Genomic DNA, 20,147 nt, shown 5'->3' with positions numbered 1-20,147 from the left:
AACAAGCCGACTTGAGATCGTTAGGTCCCACTCAGTTGTAACCCCGAAGTCCTGTGGTGCTACATGATCGCCAATCTGAGTTTTCTGGGCTGCCTTAATCCTGGCCGCCTAAAAGAACTATAAGGAGCAGCGACAACAGTCCGTCTATTTATTGAGGAAGGTTGCTCCGATAAATTGTTTTGTTTCTGGTACTACAACCACACCATTCTTCTCCCTCCATTGTCAGACGCATCACCGTTGCTTCATCATGTATTTACAATCCCTCTGGTCAGTCATTCTCCTGGTTGCCATAGTCACTCCAGTGATAGCGACCCCGGCAACCATTGAAAAGCGAGGTATCTCTCTGGACCCAGAAGAAAAAGCCAAAAAACTCGAGGAGCTCCACACGAAATACAAAGGCATCTACTTTGGCGATGCCGCAGAAGACTGCAGTGATGCACACTTCGACACGTTGTTGAAGACTCTCGATGGCGCGATCAAACTGGTCCAGCCATACCATTGGCCCCCGGAGAGTTCTCCTGGATGGAATCGATTCTTCCTTAGCGATAGCAACGTACCTAAAACCAAAGGATGGGGGGCATGTATCTCCTTGGATACCGTTTGACGAATTCTGACACTAATGCGAAGGAAATCTTTTAGGGTCAATACAATGGAGATTATAAGAACATCGTCTGTAAGGACGCTGGAATTGGTGTACCTTGATATATTACTCGAGTCCGCTGACCCGGACTAGCCGCCATGAAACAAGTCGCAGAATTTCCTCTTAAGGGTGATGCAAAAGGCTGGCATTACATGACTCAACAATCCCGGATTGCGTTCCGATGCACACCTCTACCTAATTTCCAGGCCCGTTGCGACAAAGGAGCGTAAGTTCCACGAATCTTGCTTCAAATGTGCTAACTACTCACCCTTAGAAGCGGTGCTTTTACTACCCCCGGAAGTGTATTGATTCAGCCCGACAACACTCCCAAGAAATTTCTCTACACCAACATTGTCACATTTTGCCCCCGGTTTTTTACAAGCCCCAAGTATCATCGTTTGGATGTGCTTACAACTGGCCCCACAAAGCCAGTTTCCGAACTGCCTCATCTGGCTACCAAGGAAAGCGCAATGGCGCATGAATTCTTTCATGCTAAGCCAGCTCTACGCATACATCCGAGTAAGCGAGACAATATAACTGAGAGTATTTGATGAGTGCTGCTCTGGGCTAACCAGGTTCTCAAAATAGTTAAGGATCTCACCAGCACGGTGCCTGAGCTGGAGGGCACAAGGGTATGAAAAGAAATTCTCGCACTCTGCAGGGAATCTGTTTCTGACTAACCTTCCTAGACAATGTATGGCCCTGAGCTTTGCGCCAGATTTGCCTGGAAGAACACATATAACTTGCCAGCGTCCAGTCGGGCTCTTAATCCCGCAGTCAGCGAGAACGGTCAGTGGCAGCGCTCCCAAGAAACTGAGACTGGCATACAAGGGTTTTCCCTGGTCAGGGCTGACGGGAAAATCCAGCGGACTCCTACACATGGTTTTACATCTTCAATTGGTTCAATAAGGAATTCGTCTGGAACAGTGCGGGCCTGTGGTCGTGGGATAAGGATCACAAGCGTGATGTGAATCAAACTGAAGGCGATTTCGGAACCAATGATTGGGAAGATGATCCGGATAACACCATGCCGGCCAGCAAGATCAACGAAGACGCAATCTACCCGCAGGCTAATTGCCAGCCTGTGGGAGGAGACCCGCTCAACCAGGACTGTGCTTATCTCGACGAGGACTATGATGACTGGGTGAAGGCGCATCCTAGCGCCACCGCTACTCTGACAGTTCATCGAACGGAGCCTGCTCCGCCGACAAAAACAAGTACTACATCTGTCAGCTGTACCCCCTAGTGAGTTTTGATTCCTGAGTCGTCATGAACCGCCGGAGCTGACATAAAGTAGTTTGGGCTCCTCAGACCCAAACCTAGAGCAGTGTGCATGCTCGGATGGTATGGTACGCTTTAGAAACAAGGATGGATCGTGTCCGACCTCATAAATGGGTTGGTTCTTATTGAATAGCTTAGGCCATCCCTGCGCGGGTTGACGTGTTTTAGCCATATCGTGGATAGAGGACACCCGTGCATCGATTCGGAGAGGCACTGGAGTAACCCTTACAAATCATACATATATACTCTGGAATCACTTTTTATTGTTTTCAAGACTATCAAGGGCGGTCGAGGTTCACACTAGCATATGATACACCACAGTGAAACAGTGAAACAGAGCATGTCCGACACTGGATTCAAACGCCAGACTCGCCAAGCTCCGACTCGACCCAAGCGACAAGGCGCAAACAGGGCTTCAGTTAGGTCACATCTTTGATGCTCCTTTTTAAAGTCGTGTTATGTAGCTATGTTATTGTTGGGAGAGGACTACGTAAGGTCCTTGGAAAGAAGCGCAGGCATATCAAATCCTACGGGACCCTCACACGGGGCAGCTCAGTGAGTCTGACTCTGAGCGTCTTTATTAAGGCGACGGCACCTAGAATAAGGAAGCCACACCTAAGTATGGTATGTATAGTGACTTAGGTAACGAAGTGGATGGAAGATTCCTGGTTTCAGGCTGTCATTGCGTCGAGTACAGCTTTGCCTACGAAACCTCAGAAAAAAAGCCTGGCAGCACCCTGTGACCCTCGCTATCTATGGCCGCCGCTACCACTAGACGCTGATCCGCTTAACACCCAACTACCGAAAAGAAATACATCACACATAGCTTACACATAGTAATCATACATACTCATCGATTCTTTCCAATGCGCCGATGAACGCGCCGCACATGATCTTTCATGTTATCGACACGGCTGAATACTCGCCCACATAGATCCCACTCGCAAATGATTCTCGGATTGTGCTTGGCCTCATGGCGATCCCGGTCCTTTTTGTTGGAAAACCCGCCTTGCTTGGATTGCGGGCAGCAATTGTGCCGGCACAGCAAATGCTTGCGGTGTTTATTGAAATGTTTTCGCAAGTCACAGCCTCTCCGGAAGCGAGCTTCCGAGGTGCACCCCGGGTGAGCGCAACGCCAGAGCCCGTCACCGACGGGCGTACCATATTGCGTGACTTGATTGCAGGCGGAGACGGGAGGCGATGAGATGGAGTGGTGGGGTGAGGAGGCTTCGGCATCAGAGAGGACTGGGGGTGATGAGATACTGCTTGTGGATGTGTCGAGGGAGGCTGCTGTGAGGGGGGGCGAAAAAGCCAGGGAGCTGTCGTATGCGAAGCTCATAGTAGGAAGTGGAGATAAGCATTGTTGCATGGCCGTGGGGGGACTGTCGTCAAAAGCAAGCCTCATTTCTTGTCCCATGTCTGTCGGTACATGGCCAAATGTGGGACCGGTGCGGTTAGAGATGGTGGATTCGTAGAGGCTGCGAGCGGATTCACGCCCCAGAAACCAATCGTTGATTTGTTGTGTGGTATAGCAACCTGATACATCGTCCACAGAGGGCTCGCAAGAATCGTAGGTCTGATCGAGCTGCATAGAGAGCATGTCCGTGAAAGGAACAGTATCATCGATCGAGAAATAAGACCAAGGAATTTGATCACCAGGCGCGTTCGCCTCACCATAAAGGTAGCTTAGGGCATCACTGGTGGGTGATTCTCTTCGATCTAATCTATAGCTATCGGGTGTCGAGCAAGACGTCGATATGTCTTGGAGAAGCTGTGCAGAATAGATGCCGGGATCCATGGGATTTGTAGAAGTGCCTCCGAGGAGCTTGGAAGGGTTTCCACGGAGTCAATTCACTGCTGCTCCGACGAATCTAAAACGATGGACTTGGTTGGCTTATCCTCAGGGTTGCCGATGCATTCAAAGTTGAAGAAGAGAATGTTGGGATATCGGTGGTAGGGATGAGGGCGATGGCATTCAGGCAAGTAGTTTGGGTCTAAATATAAGGAAAAGAACGAGGCAATGCCTCCCAACAAGACCACTGCATTCCAAAATCAATGCCCTAGAAAGGAAAGTGAAAGAACGAAGGATACTGGCTGTTGGCCTGTGTGGGGTTAGTCCGTCGCCTTCATAGGTAGATATCATTTCTTAAAAAAAGTAGGAAGCATGATAATTCACACTAGGGATGTTCATGCACGATCCAGCCACGATTGATTGACCTCGGGTCGGTAATAGGGCTGCATGGCTACTTGGGGAGGTTTCAGGGGGGATCTGCGGCTGAGAAAGAAGGTTCTCCAATATTAGTTCCACATTAGGTGTCGAGGTGACAGCTCTGTAGATCAGTTTCCTTAATCGGAGGTGGTATACTCGACTCTGATAGGCTCGCGGTACGAGATTCCACTAAACCGGGGGCAATAGAAATCAAATAAAGGAACAGGTAAACTTCATCCCGAGACCTGATCTTCAATGTCTCAGGGCGCCTTATGTATGAACAACTTGCGATGGGGCCATTTTCAGTCTCGTTACATTGAGCTTGGACAGGTCTACACAACTACGAGATATGGGGGGCTACCCAAGCACATCTGGGGTGTACACACGGGAACCCAAAAATAGAAATATTTTCACAAACGGCTGATGGAACGTTCTATGTCTGAATCCCAAAGGGCTTTGGCATTCTCATTGCGTGGACGGCATACGAAAAAAAAGCCCTCCAGAACCCGCTTTGCGTCATTCCAATTCTTCAGACCAAGTTGCACCGCAGCCTTTCGAACGCGTGCCAAACACCAGCCATGGGATGGCAGCCCTAAAGAGGCAAGGCTACCCAAAAATAGAGCCCAAAACAGTAGGTCTGGTGCCGTCCGCTCAAGATCATCGAGGCTTTCTTCGATGCATTGTTGAAGTCTTTGGATGAGGCACTCGATACCTGGCTTTCCTTCAAACTTCCAGATTCGGATAACAGCATAGATTATCACTGAGAGCCTGATCGTATTTTGCAAGGGCCCCAGTGGACAATCGTACGGCAGGGAATATAGTCGGTGCATTTGGAGCAACAAATAATCGTTTTCAAAGGTGAGGGTCCGTGATTCCGAGTCAGCCATGCTCTCGAAGCAAGGAACGAGTTGTTGGAAGGACTGAATGATTGACCGCAGCTGGATAGGAGTATTTAGAGACCACTCAGAACTAAAGAAACGTTCTCCGATCGAAGAAGCGTCGTATGACTTGACATAAGTGCACCCGGTTTGGGTTTTCAGCACCCACTTGGGCAGAAGGTCGAAGGCCGGCGGGGAATCTATCAGTAATCCCCTCATGAGGTCACAGCTGTCGATGATGAAACGTTAGTTTTATGTTTGCCATACCGTGAATTGCGGCCTACCAATATAGAGTCGATAGAGTCCAGTCTCCCAAAGCTTCCAACCCTCCTAACACATGGATGATTCCTTTCAGGCCAACAACATGCGCATCAACTTCCTCCAAGTTGCCTTGAGCTGCCTAAAAGGAAGGTTGTAACATGAGCTCGGTCTCCTTTTTTTTTAATTATATGCTTTGCTTTTTCGGTGTGCGGACTCACCTCCACACAAAGGAGATTCGCAATCACCGCGACTGTCAACTCTCTTTGCGTCTCGGAAGGATGCATGATGATCCCCTGCAGCGACTTCATGACTCGAGAACGGAGCTGGATTATATCTCGAAAAGACTTTCGCACTTCGCGCGTCGCTGCACCACGCGTCACTAAATTCGCGGTGTGGCTCGATGCACTCAGGAATAACACGCTTTCAGCCAGGGCCGGCTGATCTAGGGCATTGCGGAAGAACCAGGATGACATCTCGGTGGCACTAAAGGGAAACGAAACTTTGGAGACATAAACCCGGTCTGCAGTGATGGTGCAGTCAGCCGCATCTGAATGCAGGGGTTCTTAGCGTTGCAGGATTGACTCGTGTGCTTACAGTAGTCAAAGTGAAGATCCACGTTCGAAGCAGAGCCCAGAGAGGGAAAGGCTTCTGCTACCCCGGCTCGAGGAGATTGGTATAGTACCGGTGCCCATCGATCATGACCATTGGGGCGAGTTTTATAATGCTTTTCGGCAGGTGGCTGCACTGGACCAGTCGGGAACGGGGTAATAGAAGCCTTTAATTTCTGCATTTTCGCCTCCCGCCGTAATCGATGACTGCGGGCTCGAATAAAGGCTTGTTTGGTCCGAGCAACAGGAAGGTCCTGCGTTTTTCCATCCTGGTAATCCACCCACAGAAACTCGCTGTCTTGGGCTCCTTGGCCGGCTGTCGCAGCGTCTAAGTATGCAGATTTCATCCTTAACGGGATACCATGCGAGGAAGAATCCTAGTGTGGTGGGGGCGGGGGGTGGTTGGGCTGTGAAGAATCGAAATTAAGACTGCTGAGGGGGTGGAAAGCTTGGTTGTGACAAAGGGCGCGAGACACCCCCGCTATGACATGCTAAGAATAGGCGGCTTTACGAGGCGTAGACGAAAAACCCGAGTTTCACAGCCTAACCTTTACTCTCTATAAAGACATTTTATGTATTTAATAACAATAAATATATATCTTGAATTGCTACTAAGGCGCTATTATTACTTTGTTACTCCTATTTCTATTACCATTTTTAGTATTTTGTTCGTGGTCAACTAGTAGTACGGATAGTGGACAGATATATACAAGATTCCGGATGGCCAGCGGAATCTAGTCTCGAATCTAGTCTATTCTCTATAAAGAAAAAGAAGGTTTTGTGGGCGAGCGAATAAAAAAAAGAAAAGAAAAACATACAATAGCAAGGATTCCCAATGGTCACCTACCTAACTACTAACTAGCCGGCGTGTGGCTTGTCCGAGGCTAATAGTCGGGTACCGGTCGCCTGGGTGAGTTTAGTTTGAGAGTCGCCTTAGCATCCCGTGATTATTGTCTTAATCTTTTTAGCTAAATTAGTCTATATAATTATTAGATTATATTACTCTAGCTAAAATACTCTAGAATTAAAGGATCTATATATAGCCACCGCCTCGCTAATATATATATAGGTTCTTCTATAATTTTATATAAAAAGGGCTTATTATTTTTTTCTAATTAGATAAGCCTTATCTAGATTAATAGTATATCCTTATAGTTGTTAAGACTAAATCTTGTCTTGCTAGCCTAATATAAGAGTATTAATTCATTATATAATATCCTTATACCTCTCCGTATTATCGATAATATAAACGACTAAGTCTCTGCTAAGTATTATAATTATTCTATCGTAAAATAGGTTAGGTAATAGGATCCAACTTCCTATCTCTCTCACGATCATATAACATCACCTAATCCACCCCTTCCGTTACTTAGAAATAGCTTTATGCCTCACCATCTCCATAGACCCTTTACACTAATTTAGGAATTATTACTTTATATAGCGCTTTAAACTCTACTATATATATTAATATTTACTATTTATTAGCTATAAGATATATATAGAACTAGTTGGTATATTAATTATATTTTTGTATAATACTATCTTTTTTTCTCTCTACTCTGTTTCTCATTTTTCCTCTATCTCTTCTATATCTAGTATTTATACACTATTATAGTATCTATATATCTTAAAGATTTATTTACTCTAAGCTATTCTCTAGAGAAGCTTCTAATAGATTTACGCGGTTATAGGATATAACTTGACCCTAAACTCTAAATTTATATCGAAGGAGTCGATTATCTCGTAGCGCTTTAATAACTATTTCGACAAAGTTATCTACTATATCTCGTTTAAATTTTCGAAGGGGCGCTTTCGAGTAAATCGGCTTATTCTAGATATTCTTAACGATATAATCGATTTAGGCATGGGAAAGGAAAGGAAGACGCGAGGTAAAAGCAGTCGTACGAACAAATTTTCTCTAGACTTGCTCTTAGAGTTAGGGGAAGTCAAGCCAAGGGACTATACGCTTAGGGTAAACAAAGAATATCAATATCACAATATATCCAGAGAGGAATCACTTGCTCGTCGCCTCGAGGATCACTACCTGCACTATACATCGTCTTTTCCGGTGTACGGCGACACTAAATGATGTAAGTTTTGAAATATATAGAACAAAAATTGTATAATTTTTTTTTTGTATATCTATAAAATTAGTTTAGTATAATTATTTATTTATATATCTTTGAAAAGCTATAAACGATTAAGACCACTCTAACAAGTATATTACAATTCAAGGGGGATATTTAATAGTTCGTAAAAGCCATGTCAGCTGATTAGTGCAAAAGTCGAGAGTTTCTTGGTTGAGCCATCAAATCCCAGCCGGTCTTCTGGATGTGCCGGGACTAATCTAAAGAGTTCTAGACCTCTTCTCACCCAAAGGTATCCTGAATCTATTCAATATTATTACCTTGCCTACCAAAAATATACTAAAAATTCAGTATTAAAATCATTCATTGCTCGTTATTTGCTATACTCAAACCTTTTCTCGCAATACCTTCTCCGCAGGCATACAAATACCACGTATGGCTACAACCCATTTTAGGTAGGGTCGACGAATTGAATCCCCAGAGAAACTGCTCTAATGTTTTTCAAGTATCATGCATGCCGCGAAGGACGAGATGTACTGCAAATGCGCGAGCAAGCTCGATCAGGCTCTTTCAAAAAGTGATCCCGATCTCCGCATCATAGTTGCACATTCCAACATGCTAGGATATTTGATGTCTGCGTACAACCTCCCATCTGATCAACATCACAACAGCGAATACGACGACCCTAATACCTCTAACACAGATTGTGATATCGAGCCAGGATTTCGAATTTGCTCAGGTCACCTTAACAATCTATCACCTATGACAACTGATGTTCCTATCAATGAAATGGAACTGCTCTCGGCTGAAGCAGAAGAATCTCACTGAAATCTATAAGTTGCTTCTGACACTCCACATATCACTATGCTACCTGCCGTAGTTACCTACTCAGCCCCAAGATTCCCACTGCCATGCATGGTCAAGCTTTCCTTCCGATTACCCCATTCATGACATTGGATAAATGTAATCTCCCTTCATCGCCTATTTGACATTTCCCCTCCGTCTGACCTCTCTATCTTCACCTGGGTCTCCTTCTGACTTGAAACCTTAGCCTGGGTGGGAACCATTAGCCTCAAAACCCACCCGGCCGATAGATATAATTTCAAAATTTCCTCTATCCGAAGACCTAGCTGAAGAATTAATTACCTAGAATCTTGCGATTAAGGACGACACTATTCCGGTCGGAATTGAAAGATCGAGTTTGATCAAAGAAGAGAATGTCATGAGTCATTATCCCGCATCGGGGTTTAAATGGTGATTGGTCGCAAAAAATTGCCGCCCACTCAAGGCTATTTGAGACGAATGACAGCCCTTCGGCAAAATGCTCCAGCCCATCTCAGATGGGTCTAGAACATAATTGCAATCGAAGAATGTCCTCCATTCTTGTTCATTGGGCATTTTGTTCGCGAGATGTGTAGATTATTCCACAGCCGGCCTACATATTAGTTCGGCCGTCAACTTAATTCAAGGCAAAATTCAAGCCTCACACCTTAATGTCCTTGTCGGGAAAATAAAAGTGGTGGCAACCCTAGCGATAAGTGTTACGATGAATTCAGCAATTCGGTAGTCTTCTCATTCCTAGTCTTGAAATTATCAAAAATGTAACGTGAGTTGCGGAACTATCCGTGGCATAGTGGGTATAGTGGGTATTACAGTTCGGTGGCCGGTTGATATACCGCCAATACTAGAGCCTCGCTTCTATAATGATCTGTCAATAATCTAGAGCAGCCGGTCACCATTAACTGTCCGAGTCCTATTCCTAGTTCGAAAGATTCTTAGGCTTGTCTTGCCTATTATTTGCAGTATGCGGAGAACTAGAAAGCATCTACTGTCAATGTTCAATTCAGCATCGCCTGATAGCCTCAAGGTACGTGTATGTAGAAAGAACCACGAGGCCAGAGTTGGGTTACAAGACCTGCTTCGTGCTTTACCAGTAAATTATGAACCATGTTTCGCAAACGGCGGGAGCCAGGTTCTTGGGCTAGACGCTTTAGGCTAAAAAATTTGTGCATGGAGAAATTGAATTCAGCCTAGTCTTTATACATAGGACATTCTCGTTTGCGTAATACACTCCAGTGATGGGCAATGTAGCTCTAGTAGAATAGTACTTATAAAGGTGAGATTCCAGCGCGCACAAAAACGACATTTAAGACTTTCTACCCTTTGATGACCAATTCTCTGCCTACCTGAAGCTAAGTCTATTCAAGAAGCAAACCAACGATGACGCGAAACGCATTCGACGATCTCTTCATCGACGACGAAGTCACACAAAACGTTGACTATCTATCTACATCCTGGAGACTAGAAAATTTTCAAGTTACAAGAAGATATATTCTCCACCGACGAACATCATTACCAAACTACCACCGACTAGAAAACGCGCTATGGAGGGCATGGAATCAACAGAAGCAGAACCTTCCACTTTACCCACCTCGATTCCTTCAATGGTAAGTGTCAAGATCGAATGGAAATGAATTAATAATAATCTCATTGGCCTTAATAGGGACAAGGATACAGACAAAACCTGGCTTTTCGGGCCCTACAAACTTTCTATAACAAATTCGCCAGATGATGGTAAAGGCTTCGCTTCTATGAGCAAAGAGCCTAAAAATCTTGGAAAAAAGAGCATATTACTTCCTCGGCCGCGATGTCAAATACTGAGGTCGCTCAGTGATAAGGTAGTTTCTTGATTAACCCGAAATATTTCCTGAGGATATACTTATGACTCCAATCTATATAGTCTGCCATATCACGACAAAGTCATATGCCTGCACATTCAAATCGAGTACGATTCAACGAAGAGGTCCAGCAGGCCCTTTGTCTCCCCGAAAGCATTGATATCTACACAAATTTCTTGCTTCACGATGATGCACAAGATAGCATAATGACAGACGCAGAGATTCATAACGCTTGTCAAATATTATTAGACCATTGGCCGGGGAAGCACACAGTGTTGCCGCTGCCTTCAACACGTCTCAAAAATACAGAGGGCTTTCACTCTTCGCCTGTGATCTCGAATTCAAACCTTTTCATGGACGATGATATTGGGTAAGTGTTCTCTCATATTTCTTTGAATTTGGTCCAAGGCTATGTTCCGAGGTAAGAGCTAATTTGAATGATTACAGAGAACTTATTTTATGTTAATCATACCGCACAACGGAATCGCAAATAAGACCAAAGATTCAGAACTACCTATATGCCCATTTTTTGGGTTTTAAAAAAAAAGAAAAAAAGGAATAGGAAAAAGAAAAGGACGAAAGGAAGAAGGAAAAAATCTCGAAATCACTGGATTTTATCGGCAGAATCTTTTAGGAAACAGATAATTTCACGTCGAGGGTTTCATTTAGCCTTCGCCTTTTTACGTTTTATCTCTATCTTTACCTCAGTAACCATAATGTCTCTGGCTCTACGATCGACACTTCCAGTAAATACAACAGCTTGGGCTATATCTCATTAACTTGTGGAAAGGTTTGCTTGATAGAATAATTGAGAGCGTACCGAAAGGTGTAGGCATGGCTAGCGAATATCCCGTCAAGGATTCAAAGAGTAAATCATAGGTCATGTATTTATTCATATATGCTTGAATGAGATCATGGTTCTTCTATCCCCCCTAATCCATCTCCCAAAGGCACAAAGAATTAGGGATCCACCAAAGGTCTGTGATTCAGTCAAACCGGTTTTAAAAACCCAGGTAGGTGTATAAATCTTACCCTACAAACTAGTTGCGAAGAGTTATTAGAATAAATTATTGCAATGAATTATTAAAACGTATAACCAAAAAAAAAAAAAAAAAAAAAAAAAAAAGATTCAGTTCCATACGACTTTTGGCGCGGACTTTGTTGACACAACGAAAACGTCCCTTGGCAACAAGCAGCAGGACTAATCGTCACAGACCACGAATGCGTGATCCAGATTAACAACTTTACCATCTTTCAGTGAAACCCAAGTCTTCCGGGCGTCAAGTTCGGCATGCAAATGGTCATGGTCGAAAATTGTGCAGTGTGTGTGTTGCTGGAACGCGACAAGCTGCGCACTCGTCGCAAACACGCGACCCTTCTTTGCGACTGCTGTTTTTCCCCAGAGGGATTCGATGGAGTATTTTTTACCATTCTCGGGGACGGCAACGTTCGCGTTGGCCCCAGACTGGTCGTTGGCCAGTTGGATAGTTGCTGTGTCCGGCTTGTGTTTGTGATCGTCGGCAAGCGTTGCAGTCGAGAGACAGCTGAGAAGAAGGATGGCAGCTCCAGTAAGCTTCATCTTGTATAAGGAATTATATAATGGATTGTATAAGGAATTGAGACTTGGGCAATCCTTAGTGAATTGGGAGTAATTGATGTTCTGATGGTTGGTTTAAAATCAATGTGAAACAAGGTCTTCAAGGGCTCTCCGACCAGCATTAAATATTAATTCCTAACGAAAATGTAGTCATGAAGCGAAACCAAATGCGGCCTATTGAGGCAAACTTGCTACTAGATCCACGGTTTCATGTCTTGCGGTTATTGGTGGGAAAGTATTAGTTTAGCGGAAACATTGATCTAGATTGCCGACCCAAGTTGTCTTCGGCAGTCATGAATGAGATCACGACACTGATCGCCCACTTATACCCAAATGGAATTAAGTAAATCAACATCATAAGTTCAGTTGCTCTATTCGAACTATGGTCACGGCATGCCTGGGTGATTTATTATATACGTCATGGCCACCCGAACATCCGTTTCTCGAACCTATACTGCTTCTGTCTTCATCATTTGACCTTAACGTAGACTAGGAATTGTATAAGCGTGAAGTTAGTCGCCACTCTTCATTTAGTCGTAGCGTCAACTCTTCTTTCAAAGCGTCATCGAATACTCGTATAGCCATCCCGGTTGCCTTTCCGCTAATCCCTATAGAAACAGGACGGCTATCCTAGCGCATATACGCAATGTCTTTACTTAAAGCTCCTAAGAATATAATTATGGGTTCATAACTTAGCGTTTCGCCTACATACTCCCAGTAGCATGGTTTCTATTGAATAATCGAGGGATCTATAGAGCTATGTAACAGCATAAAACTTTAGCCTGCGAAGTAAACCGCAAGTGGTTAATGCAATATAAGGCCATATAGGACTAAGGCAGAGCGATATAGTAGCATTATATACTGTTGTCAAAATATTTGGGTCTTGATTGAACGCTCATGAGCTACAGTGGATGAAAAGTAGGGTAGTAGAGGAGGAAGAAAGAAGATGAAGTACTTGATACACTTTAGTAGGTCGAGGGAGGAATAGTGGTGATTTGCAAATAGTATAGGGGACGGCTATAATCCAATAATTTTATGAAATAGTTCAGCGGAGAGGGTTAATGCGGCTGTCGCGTGATTTGGGAGATAAATCCCCTAGCTTCTCACCCCGTCTATTGTATAATTACCCTGCTCATCCCCGATCGCGCGACACTAAGGCGGCGCTCACTTATGACCTCGGCTATACTAACCGATTCTCACTTTGCTCTAGTACATACAACTATAGGGCGTGGAGGACAGGGCTTCCCGTCCGCTTAGCCGTACTTACGCCATACGCCGGCTAGTTACATAGTTATTATAATCTAGATAAATCATAAAAATTTCAAATCCTTTATATTCTAGTACGTATAATTATGACTATAGATTAACGCTAAGAACTAGTTCGCTAATCTATATTTTATATACAATTAGGTATATAGATACTTCTAAGAATCTTATTATATATTATTCTCTAAATACTACTAACATACTAGTATAATATAACTCCTAAGTTAATAATATAGTAAATTAAAGGAAATTTATCTATATAGTCTATTAAAAAAATACAATTTTTAAGGGAAATATATAAACTGAATAATTTTATCATACTCAAGTTCTTAGATATAGTAAGCTTAGGAAATTTATAGTAAAAACGACTACTTAATATAAAGATATATTATAAAGAGTAGATATTTAAAAAATCTTTCTAGGAGATAAAACTTCTATAAAAATACTATTATAATTAAAGAGAGTTATCTAGTTTTTATCTATATCTCTTTATAATCATTTACTATATGATAATAGTAGCCGTCAATATCTCTCTTTCTCTCTTAGCTACTAATATATTATTATAAAAGTATCCTTAGGACTATTATAAAATATTTAAGTATAGCTGGAGACATTGAGGGACTATAGTTGAGGGATTCTATGCTGTAGAATGCCCTCTATGTTCTAGTCCAGTATCTTCGACTATTACTTCCTCTGTTCGATCAGAAACTCGCTATTTATTAAAGCAACTTATACCTCAAGAAACAGATTTTGATTTACGAATTTTTTTGATAAGCTGCCAATTGACCTGCGAGGTATTCCTAGTTCTGTTACTCCATTCCTGAGTCACATTGATAGTGCCAATGGGAGGCTTCAAGCCCGTAAAATAATCCAAGGGGAAATTTTGAAAGACACAAAAGAAGGAGAAGATAGCAAACGAAGCTCAAGTTCAAAGATCATACATATGGCTCGGCAATTGGAAATCATCGAGAACGTCCTCCACCGACAGTCCCTCGAGTTGCACGCTGAGGGAGTTGAAGCTCTAGCGGCGACAGTTGGACTGTCGGCGAAGGGCGTTCTCGATGGTTTCCAATTGCCGAGCCATATGTATCATGGTTTCGGCGATGGTCTTCATTCCGCCCCGTATCTCTCTTAGAGCAGATAGGATCTCTATATCAGCTTCATCAACCACCGAGGATTCCGCAGGAGTTTCACAAGCCTGAGAGGGCTGGGTGCTGGTGACCGCTGGCATGTTGAATGGGTGAACAGAATCCCCGGTAGGCCGCTGGTACATATTGGCGGAAGCGACAGGAGCCCGAGTGACAGGAGACATGAGCGTATGCTGCCCCACGGCATTAGGAAAGTCGCAGCGGCTGTTATTTCCACGCCAGTGGCATTTGGCAGAGCAGGTGGGATGGGCGGTGCCATCCACAACCACACACTGACTCCAGGGGCCGTTGCAACGAAATTAGGGAATGCAGGGAGACTCGGCCGGTCTACCGACAACCTGGGCGAGGGCAGATTCGACGTTTTGGACGCTATCCCCAATGATTCGGTTCGCAAATTCTGCGTCCCACACGTAGTTGCTGCGAATCACAGGCTTCCGCTGAGATGGTATAGCGTTGAGAAATTACAGAAGACCTATCTTCAGCCATCCGTCTCCTCGGGATTTCTTGTATTCGAGGCAATTGATACGCGCTACCCAGTCGCCAGGAAGCGCCTCTGCTTCGCTAGTATACTCAGACCTATCAGGGCCTCGTCGTGGCTTTTGAAGTTAGTACACATGCCTTATCATGCCAAATTCAGAGGGAACGGGTGTTCTTACATTTCCATCATGGAGATCGCGATGAAGACAGCAAATATGGATACTAGGAGTAGGAGTAAAGAAAACAGGAGAGGGCGCGAGGGGAGGTAGAGTGTAGGAAGGAAGAAGAGAGAGCACAAAGGAGATGGGCAATATCAACCCAGGCAGCGACAAAAGTTTGATCTCAAGGCTATATCAGGCGAGTGTTTCATTTGAACAAAATCTTACATTGAAAGACTGATATCCTGATCAGGTGCCTAGGGGTCTATACTTGCGGAATAGCCATTTGGTCATTTCAACATCTATGTTTGTTCCTTTCCATCTAAAATTTAGTTGCAAGAGACCATCCTCGACAGATACCGCGCGCCACTGCAAATGCAACAGCAGCAGCGAGATACAAGAATCCACCGAACAGAATCAGTCCCCCATACTCCCCACCATCACGCTGCTGAATAGCCCCCGCGATAGGAATCCCCGTGAGAGTTCCCACGCTAACGATTGTGAATGTAGTGCCATTCCGCTTCCCATAATCCTCGGTGGCGCACACCTGCGAGATACACACGGGCGTCAAGCTAATCGCAGCGCCACTCCAGAAACCAAACAAAACCGCATAGCAGATGATCGCAGCCAGGTTGGTTTCAGCCGCATGCCACAGTGCCAGAGTCAGGACGGCACACACCAGCGATGTCAAGACCATCACATTGAACCGGCCCAGTCGATCGGCTATCAGGCCAGGCAAGAAGCGGCCGGGGATGGCGCCGAGGTTGAGAAACACTATCTGGAGATAGGCCATGGTCTCTTCGACCTCGACGTGGAGGGCATAAGATGCGATATAGGTGATTGGGATGAAGACTGCAAACTCGACGAGGAAGATGGCTGCGGTCGTCGAGCCGTACCTCATATCCTTGAGAGCGGCGAGGTCGATCGAGGCTCCGGCTTTCTGGTTCGGTGGCAGTCGAGTCTGCAGGAGGAGACATGCAACTGTACATAGCACCAGACATAGCAGGGCGATGATGCGAATTGCCCAGGGAAAGCCGACTTGAGGGGCGGCAAATAAAATGATCAGAGGGAAACCCACCCCGCCAATACCGCCGGCAGTGCAGGCTATGCCGGTGGCGTAGCCCCGGCGCACGTTAAACCAATGTCCAACTGCTGAGACGGCGGGAGTAAAGAGTGTGCCAGCGGAGAGTCCTCCCAGGACACTAAACGACAGGAAGATTTGGTAGTATTCTGGGACATCAATCAGTTAGGGAATGAATATACAGCATCTTTTCAAAGAGAACACACCTTCGCTGAAGCTGAAGCACACCAATGAAACAACAATACCAACAGATCCCGGGATGACAACATAATTCGGCCCATATGCATCGAAGATCGGTCCTATTGTGGCTGTTAGGCTCTATCTTCGCGTACAACTGATCGGGTCCCCATATACCGGCCTGAGCACCTGCAAAATACAGGAAAAACCCGTAGGCGCCGCAGACCCAGCCAATACTGGATTCGGAATAATCCTTGAGCTGGTGGGTGCTGGTCCATGCGTGCAAAACTCCCAGGCTGTTCAATAACCCCATAGAAGGGATCATTGCACACCAGGCCCCTAGCACGACCGACCACGCTTTGAGCCCGCCTTCGGGATAGCTGGTCTCGTCGCAGAGATCGGTGCTGGCTGGTACTGGGGACACGCCGAGGGCTTCTGTTTGGGGGGTGCTAGCTTCGGAATCTAACATATTGGCACAATCACTAAGAAAAGATTGGAAGTTGGAAGGAGTCATTCACACCTGGGCTTTTTCTTGATATAACCGGATCATATTATTAGCTATCGCAGATCATTCTACCAAACAAACTCGGTCCAATAAACTAAACTGCTTTCAGACTCTAGCTGTCTATGGCAGATATGCGATCATCGGCCATCTCCAGCTGCCATTGGATCACGGCATCGCTCGCCGATGAATGCTCCACTTCCTTTGAAAATGGATGAGAAATGCTCGGTGAAATCAACCTGTGATTGGCCTACTCGAGATGTTCGGTGAATGAGCACTCCGCTCATGTCCTAATACTACCGCTAAATCACTTTGGAAGATGATGGAGTCGGTATTTGCCCCATGAACAACTACCACTCCGGTGTTCCTCGGATGAGGCCACCCGAAGTCAGGCCAGCATCACCAGAATCCGTGGACACAATGTGGGTACTCGCCTTCTCATAACACCAGAGAAAATCATCATGCACATTATAGCGTCGCCGAATTCCGTGCGCGACAAGAGTCCATAAATGGTGCATTCGCCGCACTGTCTCCTCTGCTCGCCGAGAAGTCATGGAGCCGTCTTCCCCGAGTAACCCTAATCACTGCCATGGTGATGCCCGACCCTACCGATCAAAACGACATCCACCCTGCGACCAATGCCGACGGAAGAAACTAAGGTGTCAGGCAGAAGCGGGTCAAATCTGTCAACGATGCCAAGCAGCTGGTTCGCTCTGCAGCTTCAATGCTGTCTCCAGTCCCACCACTCTACCTCGACTCGAGTCCGTGTCAGCTCAAGACGATATACAGACTACTACTGAAGGGCATATCACCATCCCGTCCGAGAGAACCGATCATGTTCAATATCCCACAGAGCCAGAGTCATCCTTGGACACAATAGACGCCACCGCCGATAATGTCGACTCCCATTTAATGGACGTCCAACCCAACGAGTTCCTCCTCCCATCCCAGCCGGCTCACCATTTCCCCGAGTGGCCCACGCCCCAGGCCATCCAGACGCTGGATCTTTTGAAAGGCTTCTCGCCGCAGCTGATCGGCGCATCGGGAGAATCAGACCCCTGGCTGCTGCGGCATTGCAAGTTCGATGACCATGGCTTCCTGCTGTTTCATCAGGTTCATTTCCGCAATGCCGGCGGGGTGCCGCTGGACGAAAAGATCCCGGTTCATTTCCTCGTCGCGGCAGACCAGTTGTATGAGCCTGCTAGGGAGAGCACGAGGTTTGCACAGAAGGAGTCTATCAGAGATGAGCTGAACTTCTTGATTGCCCCGGAATGCGGCCAGAGACTGGTGGCTCTGTAGGTGTTGTTTTGTTCCTTCCCGAGGAATTCCTGTAATAGCAGTGCACTAGTTCAATAGCTGATCCATATTTCAGCTTCATGAAATTCGTCTTCCCGACTCTGCCCATCATCTCGCGATCACAACTCGGATTGACAGGTTTTCGCACCACACCAGATCAACATGTCCTGCAATCCATGCCCACGCATTTACTCGCAGCCATCTACGCCAGCGCACAGCCATTCGCCAAATTCGACGAGTACCTCTCAATCCTAAACGCATACACAACCCCACCCACAGACCGGCTCTGGCGCATGGTCCTCGAGAACCTCCTCGAGGAAATCCACACGCCGCACCTGGCAACCGTACAAGCAGGTCTACTGTATCTGCACAAACCATGCGAAGGAAACCAGAGCACCGTCGCAGACAGTCCGTTTGTGTGGTCGTTTGTCGGAATTCTCGTCGGGCTGGCAACATCCTTGGGGCTTCAGTTGGAATGCCGGCCCATGGGCCTCCCGGCCTGGGAGCGACGACTGCGCCGACGACTCTGGTGGGCTGTCTATGCAGAGGATAAATGGCGCAGTCTGCTGATGGGGCGTCCGCCGTATATTCGGGACAATGAGTGGGATGTCACAGATCTGGATGAGGAGGATTTCCGGTTGGATCGGATTCGGGTTGACTCGCTGGTTTCGCCGCAGAACCACTCTGGGGATGATGTGCTGTATGCGCAGCAGTTTCAGCATTTTGCTCGCCTGTCGCGCATTGCTGACGAGGTACAGCAACGCCTCTTGTAAGTTTTCTTCTTCTTCTTCTTCTTCTTCTTCTTTCCTCTGTCTCTCTCTCTCTTCATTTTGAACCAGTTTTCAGCATCCTAATCATTCACACTGCATATAGCTCCCTGCGCGCATCCCAGCGATTATCACCAAACTTCACCAAATCTCTCGAGACAGCACGCCCCCTTCTACAAAGACTCCGGGTGTGGTATTCACACCTACCAGCGCCACTAAGACAACAAAACCGGCTCTTCGCCACAATCGACCGCACCGGCCCGCAATCCAACTGCCTGCATTTTTCCTACGTTCTTCTGGAGGTATTCATCTTCCGCGCGCTGCTACGGCCAATGGTTCGGTCCGCCACGCCGCCGCGCCTCTTCGAAGAGACCGAGGACGCAACGAGCTTCGCCGCCATGGTCGATGACTACATTTCGCAGATCATCGAGGCCGACGAGGTCGAGCCTGTGCCGGCCATCGACATGTCCAGTGCGAACGGGGAGGGCAATGCCGTGCTCAAGGCGGCAGAGAACTGTGCTGCGACGATGTTGCGGTTGGTTGTGAGGATGGCGTGTAGTGACCTGGCTGGATTTTGGTATTCCTGTAAGCTTCTACGCATTCCCCCATTCCCAGTTGGCAATCACTCTTTTGACGAAAAGTGTTGATTACGTGTTGACTCAACAATTGAACGGCAGGGTGTCGAATCGGCTTCGCCACTGTCTCGAGCTTCATGATGCTGCTAGTCGTCCAAGCCCCGTCCAAAGACCACGCCATCCGCGCCCGCCGCCTCGTGTACATGTGGCGCCAGGCACTGCGCAACCAGAGCAAAGGGTGCGAGCTGATGAATCTGGCGCTGGTCCGGCTCGACGGACCGCACTGGACAGGGTGGTCACGGAATTTTTTTCTTCCCAAGCATGTCAAGGAAGCCTTGGATTGCACTGTTGATCAGTGAATGGTATTCCAGCGCTGTGTAATCATGGTTCGTCCGTTGCATGGATTCGAATCCTGCTCGATCCGAAAGTGGATTTCGGTGTTTTCTCGGCATCCCCGTTCC

At 46.3% G+C, this 20,147-nt stretch overlaps 7 protein-coding genes across 7 annotated transcripts; 2 read left to right on the top strand and 5 right to left on the bottom strand.

The window, feature by feature from the left end:
- Positions 1-1,332: 1,332 nt before the first annotated feature.
- Positions 1,333-1,886, top strand: NUU61_003912 (uncharacterized protein; the record flags this gene model as incomplete). The annotated part of the gene is made up of 2 exons (XM_056654494.1): positions 1,333-1,429; positions 1,507-1,886. The coding sequence occupies 2 exons, from the start codon at positions 1,333-1,335 to the stop codon at positions 1,884-1,886; spliced, it is 477 nt and encodes a 158-aa protein (XP_056512521.1).
- Positions 1,887-2,771: 885 nt separating this feature from the next.
- On the bottom strand, positions 2,772-3,719 carry NUU61_003911 (uncharacterized protein; the record flags this gene model as incomplete). The annotated part of the gene is made up of 1 exon (XM_056654493.1): positions 2,772-3,719. One exon carries the CDS (start codon positions 3,717-3,719, stop codon positions 2,772-2,774), a length of 948 nt encoding a protein of 315 aa, XP_056512520.1.
- An 821-nt stretch (positions 3,720-4,540) lies between these two features.
- On the bottom strand, positions 4,541-6,224 carry NUU61_003910 (uncharacterized protein; the record flags this gene model as incomplete). The annotated part of the gene is made up of 4 exons (XM_056654492.1): positions 4,541-5,237; positions 5,293-5,408; positions 5,488-5,816; positions 5,864-6,224. The coding sequence occupies 4 exons, from the start codon at positions 6,222-6,224 to the stop codon at positions 4,541-4,543; spliced, it is 1,503 nt and encodes a 500-aa protein (XP_056512519.1).
- A 5,619-nt stretch (positions 6,225-11,843) lies between these two features.
- NUU61_003909 (uncharacterized protein) lies at positions 11,844-12,221 on the bottom strand (the record flags this gene model as incomplete). Its single annotated transcript, XM_056654491.1, has 1 exon — positions 11,844-12,221. The coding sequence occupies one exon, from the start codon at positions 12,219-12,221 to the stop codon at positions 11,844-11,846; it is 378 nt and encodes a 125-aa protein (XP_056512518.1).
- Positions 12,222-14,526: 2,305 nt separating this feature from the next.
- Positions 14,527-14,778, bottom strand: NUU61_003908 (uncharacterized protein; the record flags this gene model as incomplete). The annotated part of the gene is made up of 1 exon (XM_056654490.1): positions 14,527-14,778. One exon carries the CDS (start codon positions 14,776-14,778, stop codon positions 14,527-14,529), a length of 252 nt encoding a protein of 83 aa, XP_056512517.1.
- Positions 14,779-15,610: 832 nt separating this feature from the next.
- NUU61_003907 (putative oxalate/formate antiporter) lies at positions 15,611-17,015 on the bottom strand (the record flags this gene model as incomplete). The annotated part of the gene is made up of 2 exons (XM_056654489.1): positions 15,611-16,490; positions 16,702-17,015. The coding sequence occupies 2 exons, from the start codon at positions 17,013-17,015 to the stop codon at positions 15,611-15,613; spliced, it is 1,194 nt and encodes a 397-aa protein (XP_056512516.1).
- Positions 17,016-17,686: 671 nt separating this feature from the next.
- On the top strand, positions 17,687-20,045 carry NUU61_003906 (fungal specific transcription factor domain-containing protein; the record flags this gene model as incomplete). Its single annotated transcript, XM_056654488.1, has 5 exons — positions 17,687-17,709; positions 17,768-18,343; positions 18,421-19,113; positions 19,218-19,696; positions 19,789-20,045. The coding sequence occupies 5 exons, from the start codon at positions 17,687-17,689 to the stop codon at positions 20,043-20,045; spliced, it is 2,028 nt and encodes a 675-aa protein (XP_056512515.1).
- Between the last annotated feature and the right edge of the window lie 102 nt (positions 20,046-20,147).

This window comes from Penicillium alfredii, assembly GCF_028826965.1.
Source record: "Penicillium alfredii strain IBT 34128 chromosome Unknown utg000005l_segment0_segment0, whole genome shotgun sequence".
Taxonomy (NCBI): domain Eukaryota; kingdom Fungi; phylum Ascomycota; class Eurotiomycetes; order Eurotiales; family Aspergillaceae; genus Penicillium; species Penicillium alfredii.
This window is presented reverse-complemented; position numbering and strand designations above follow the sequence as displayed.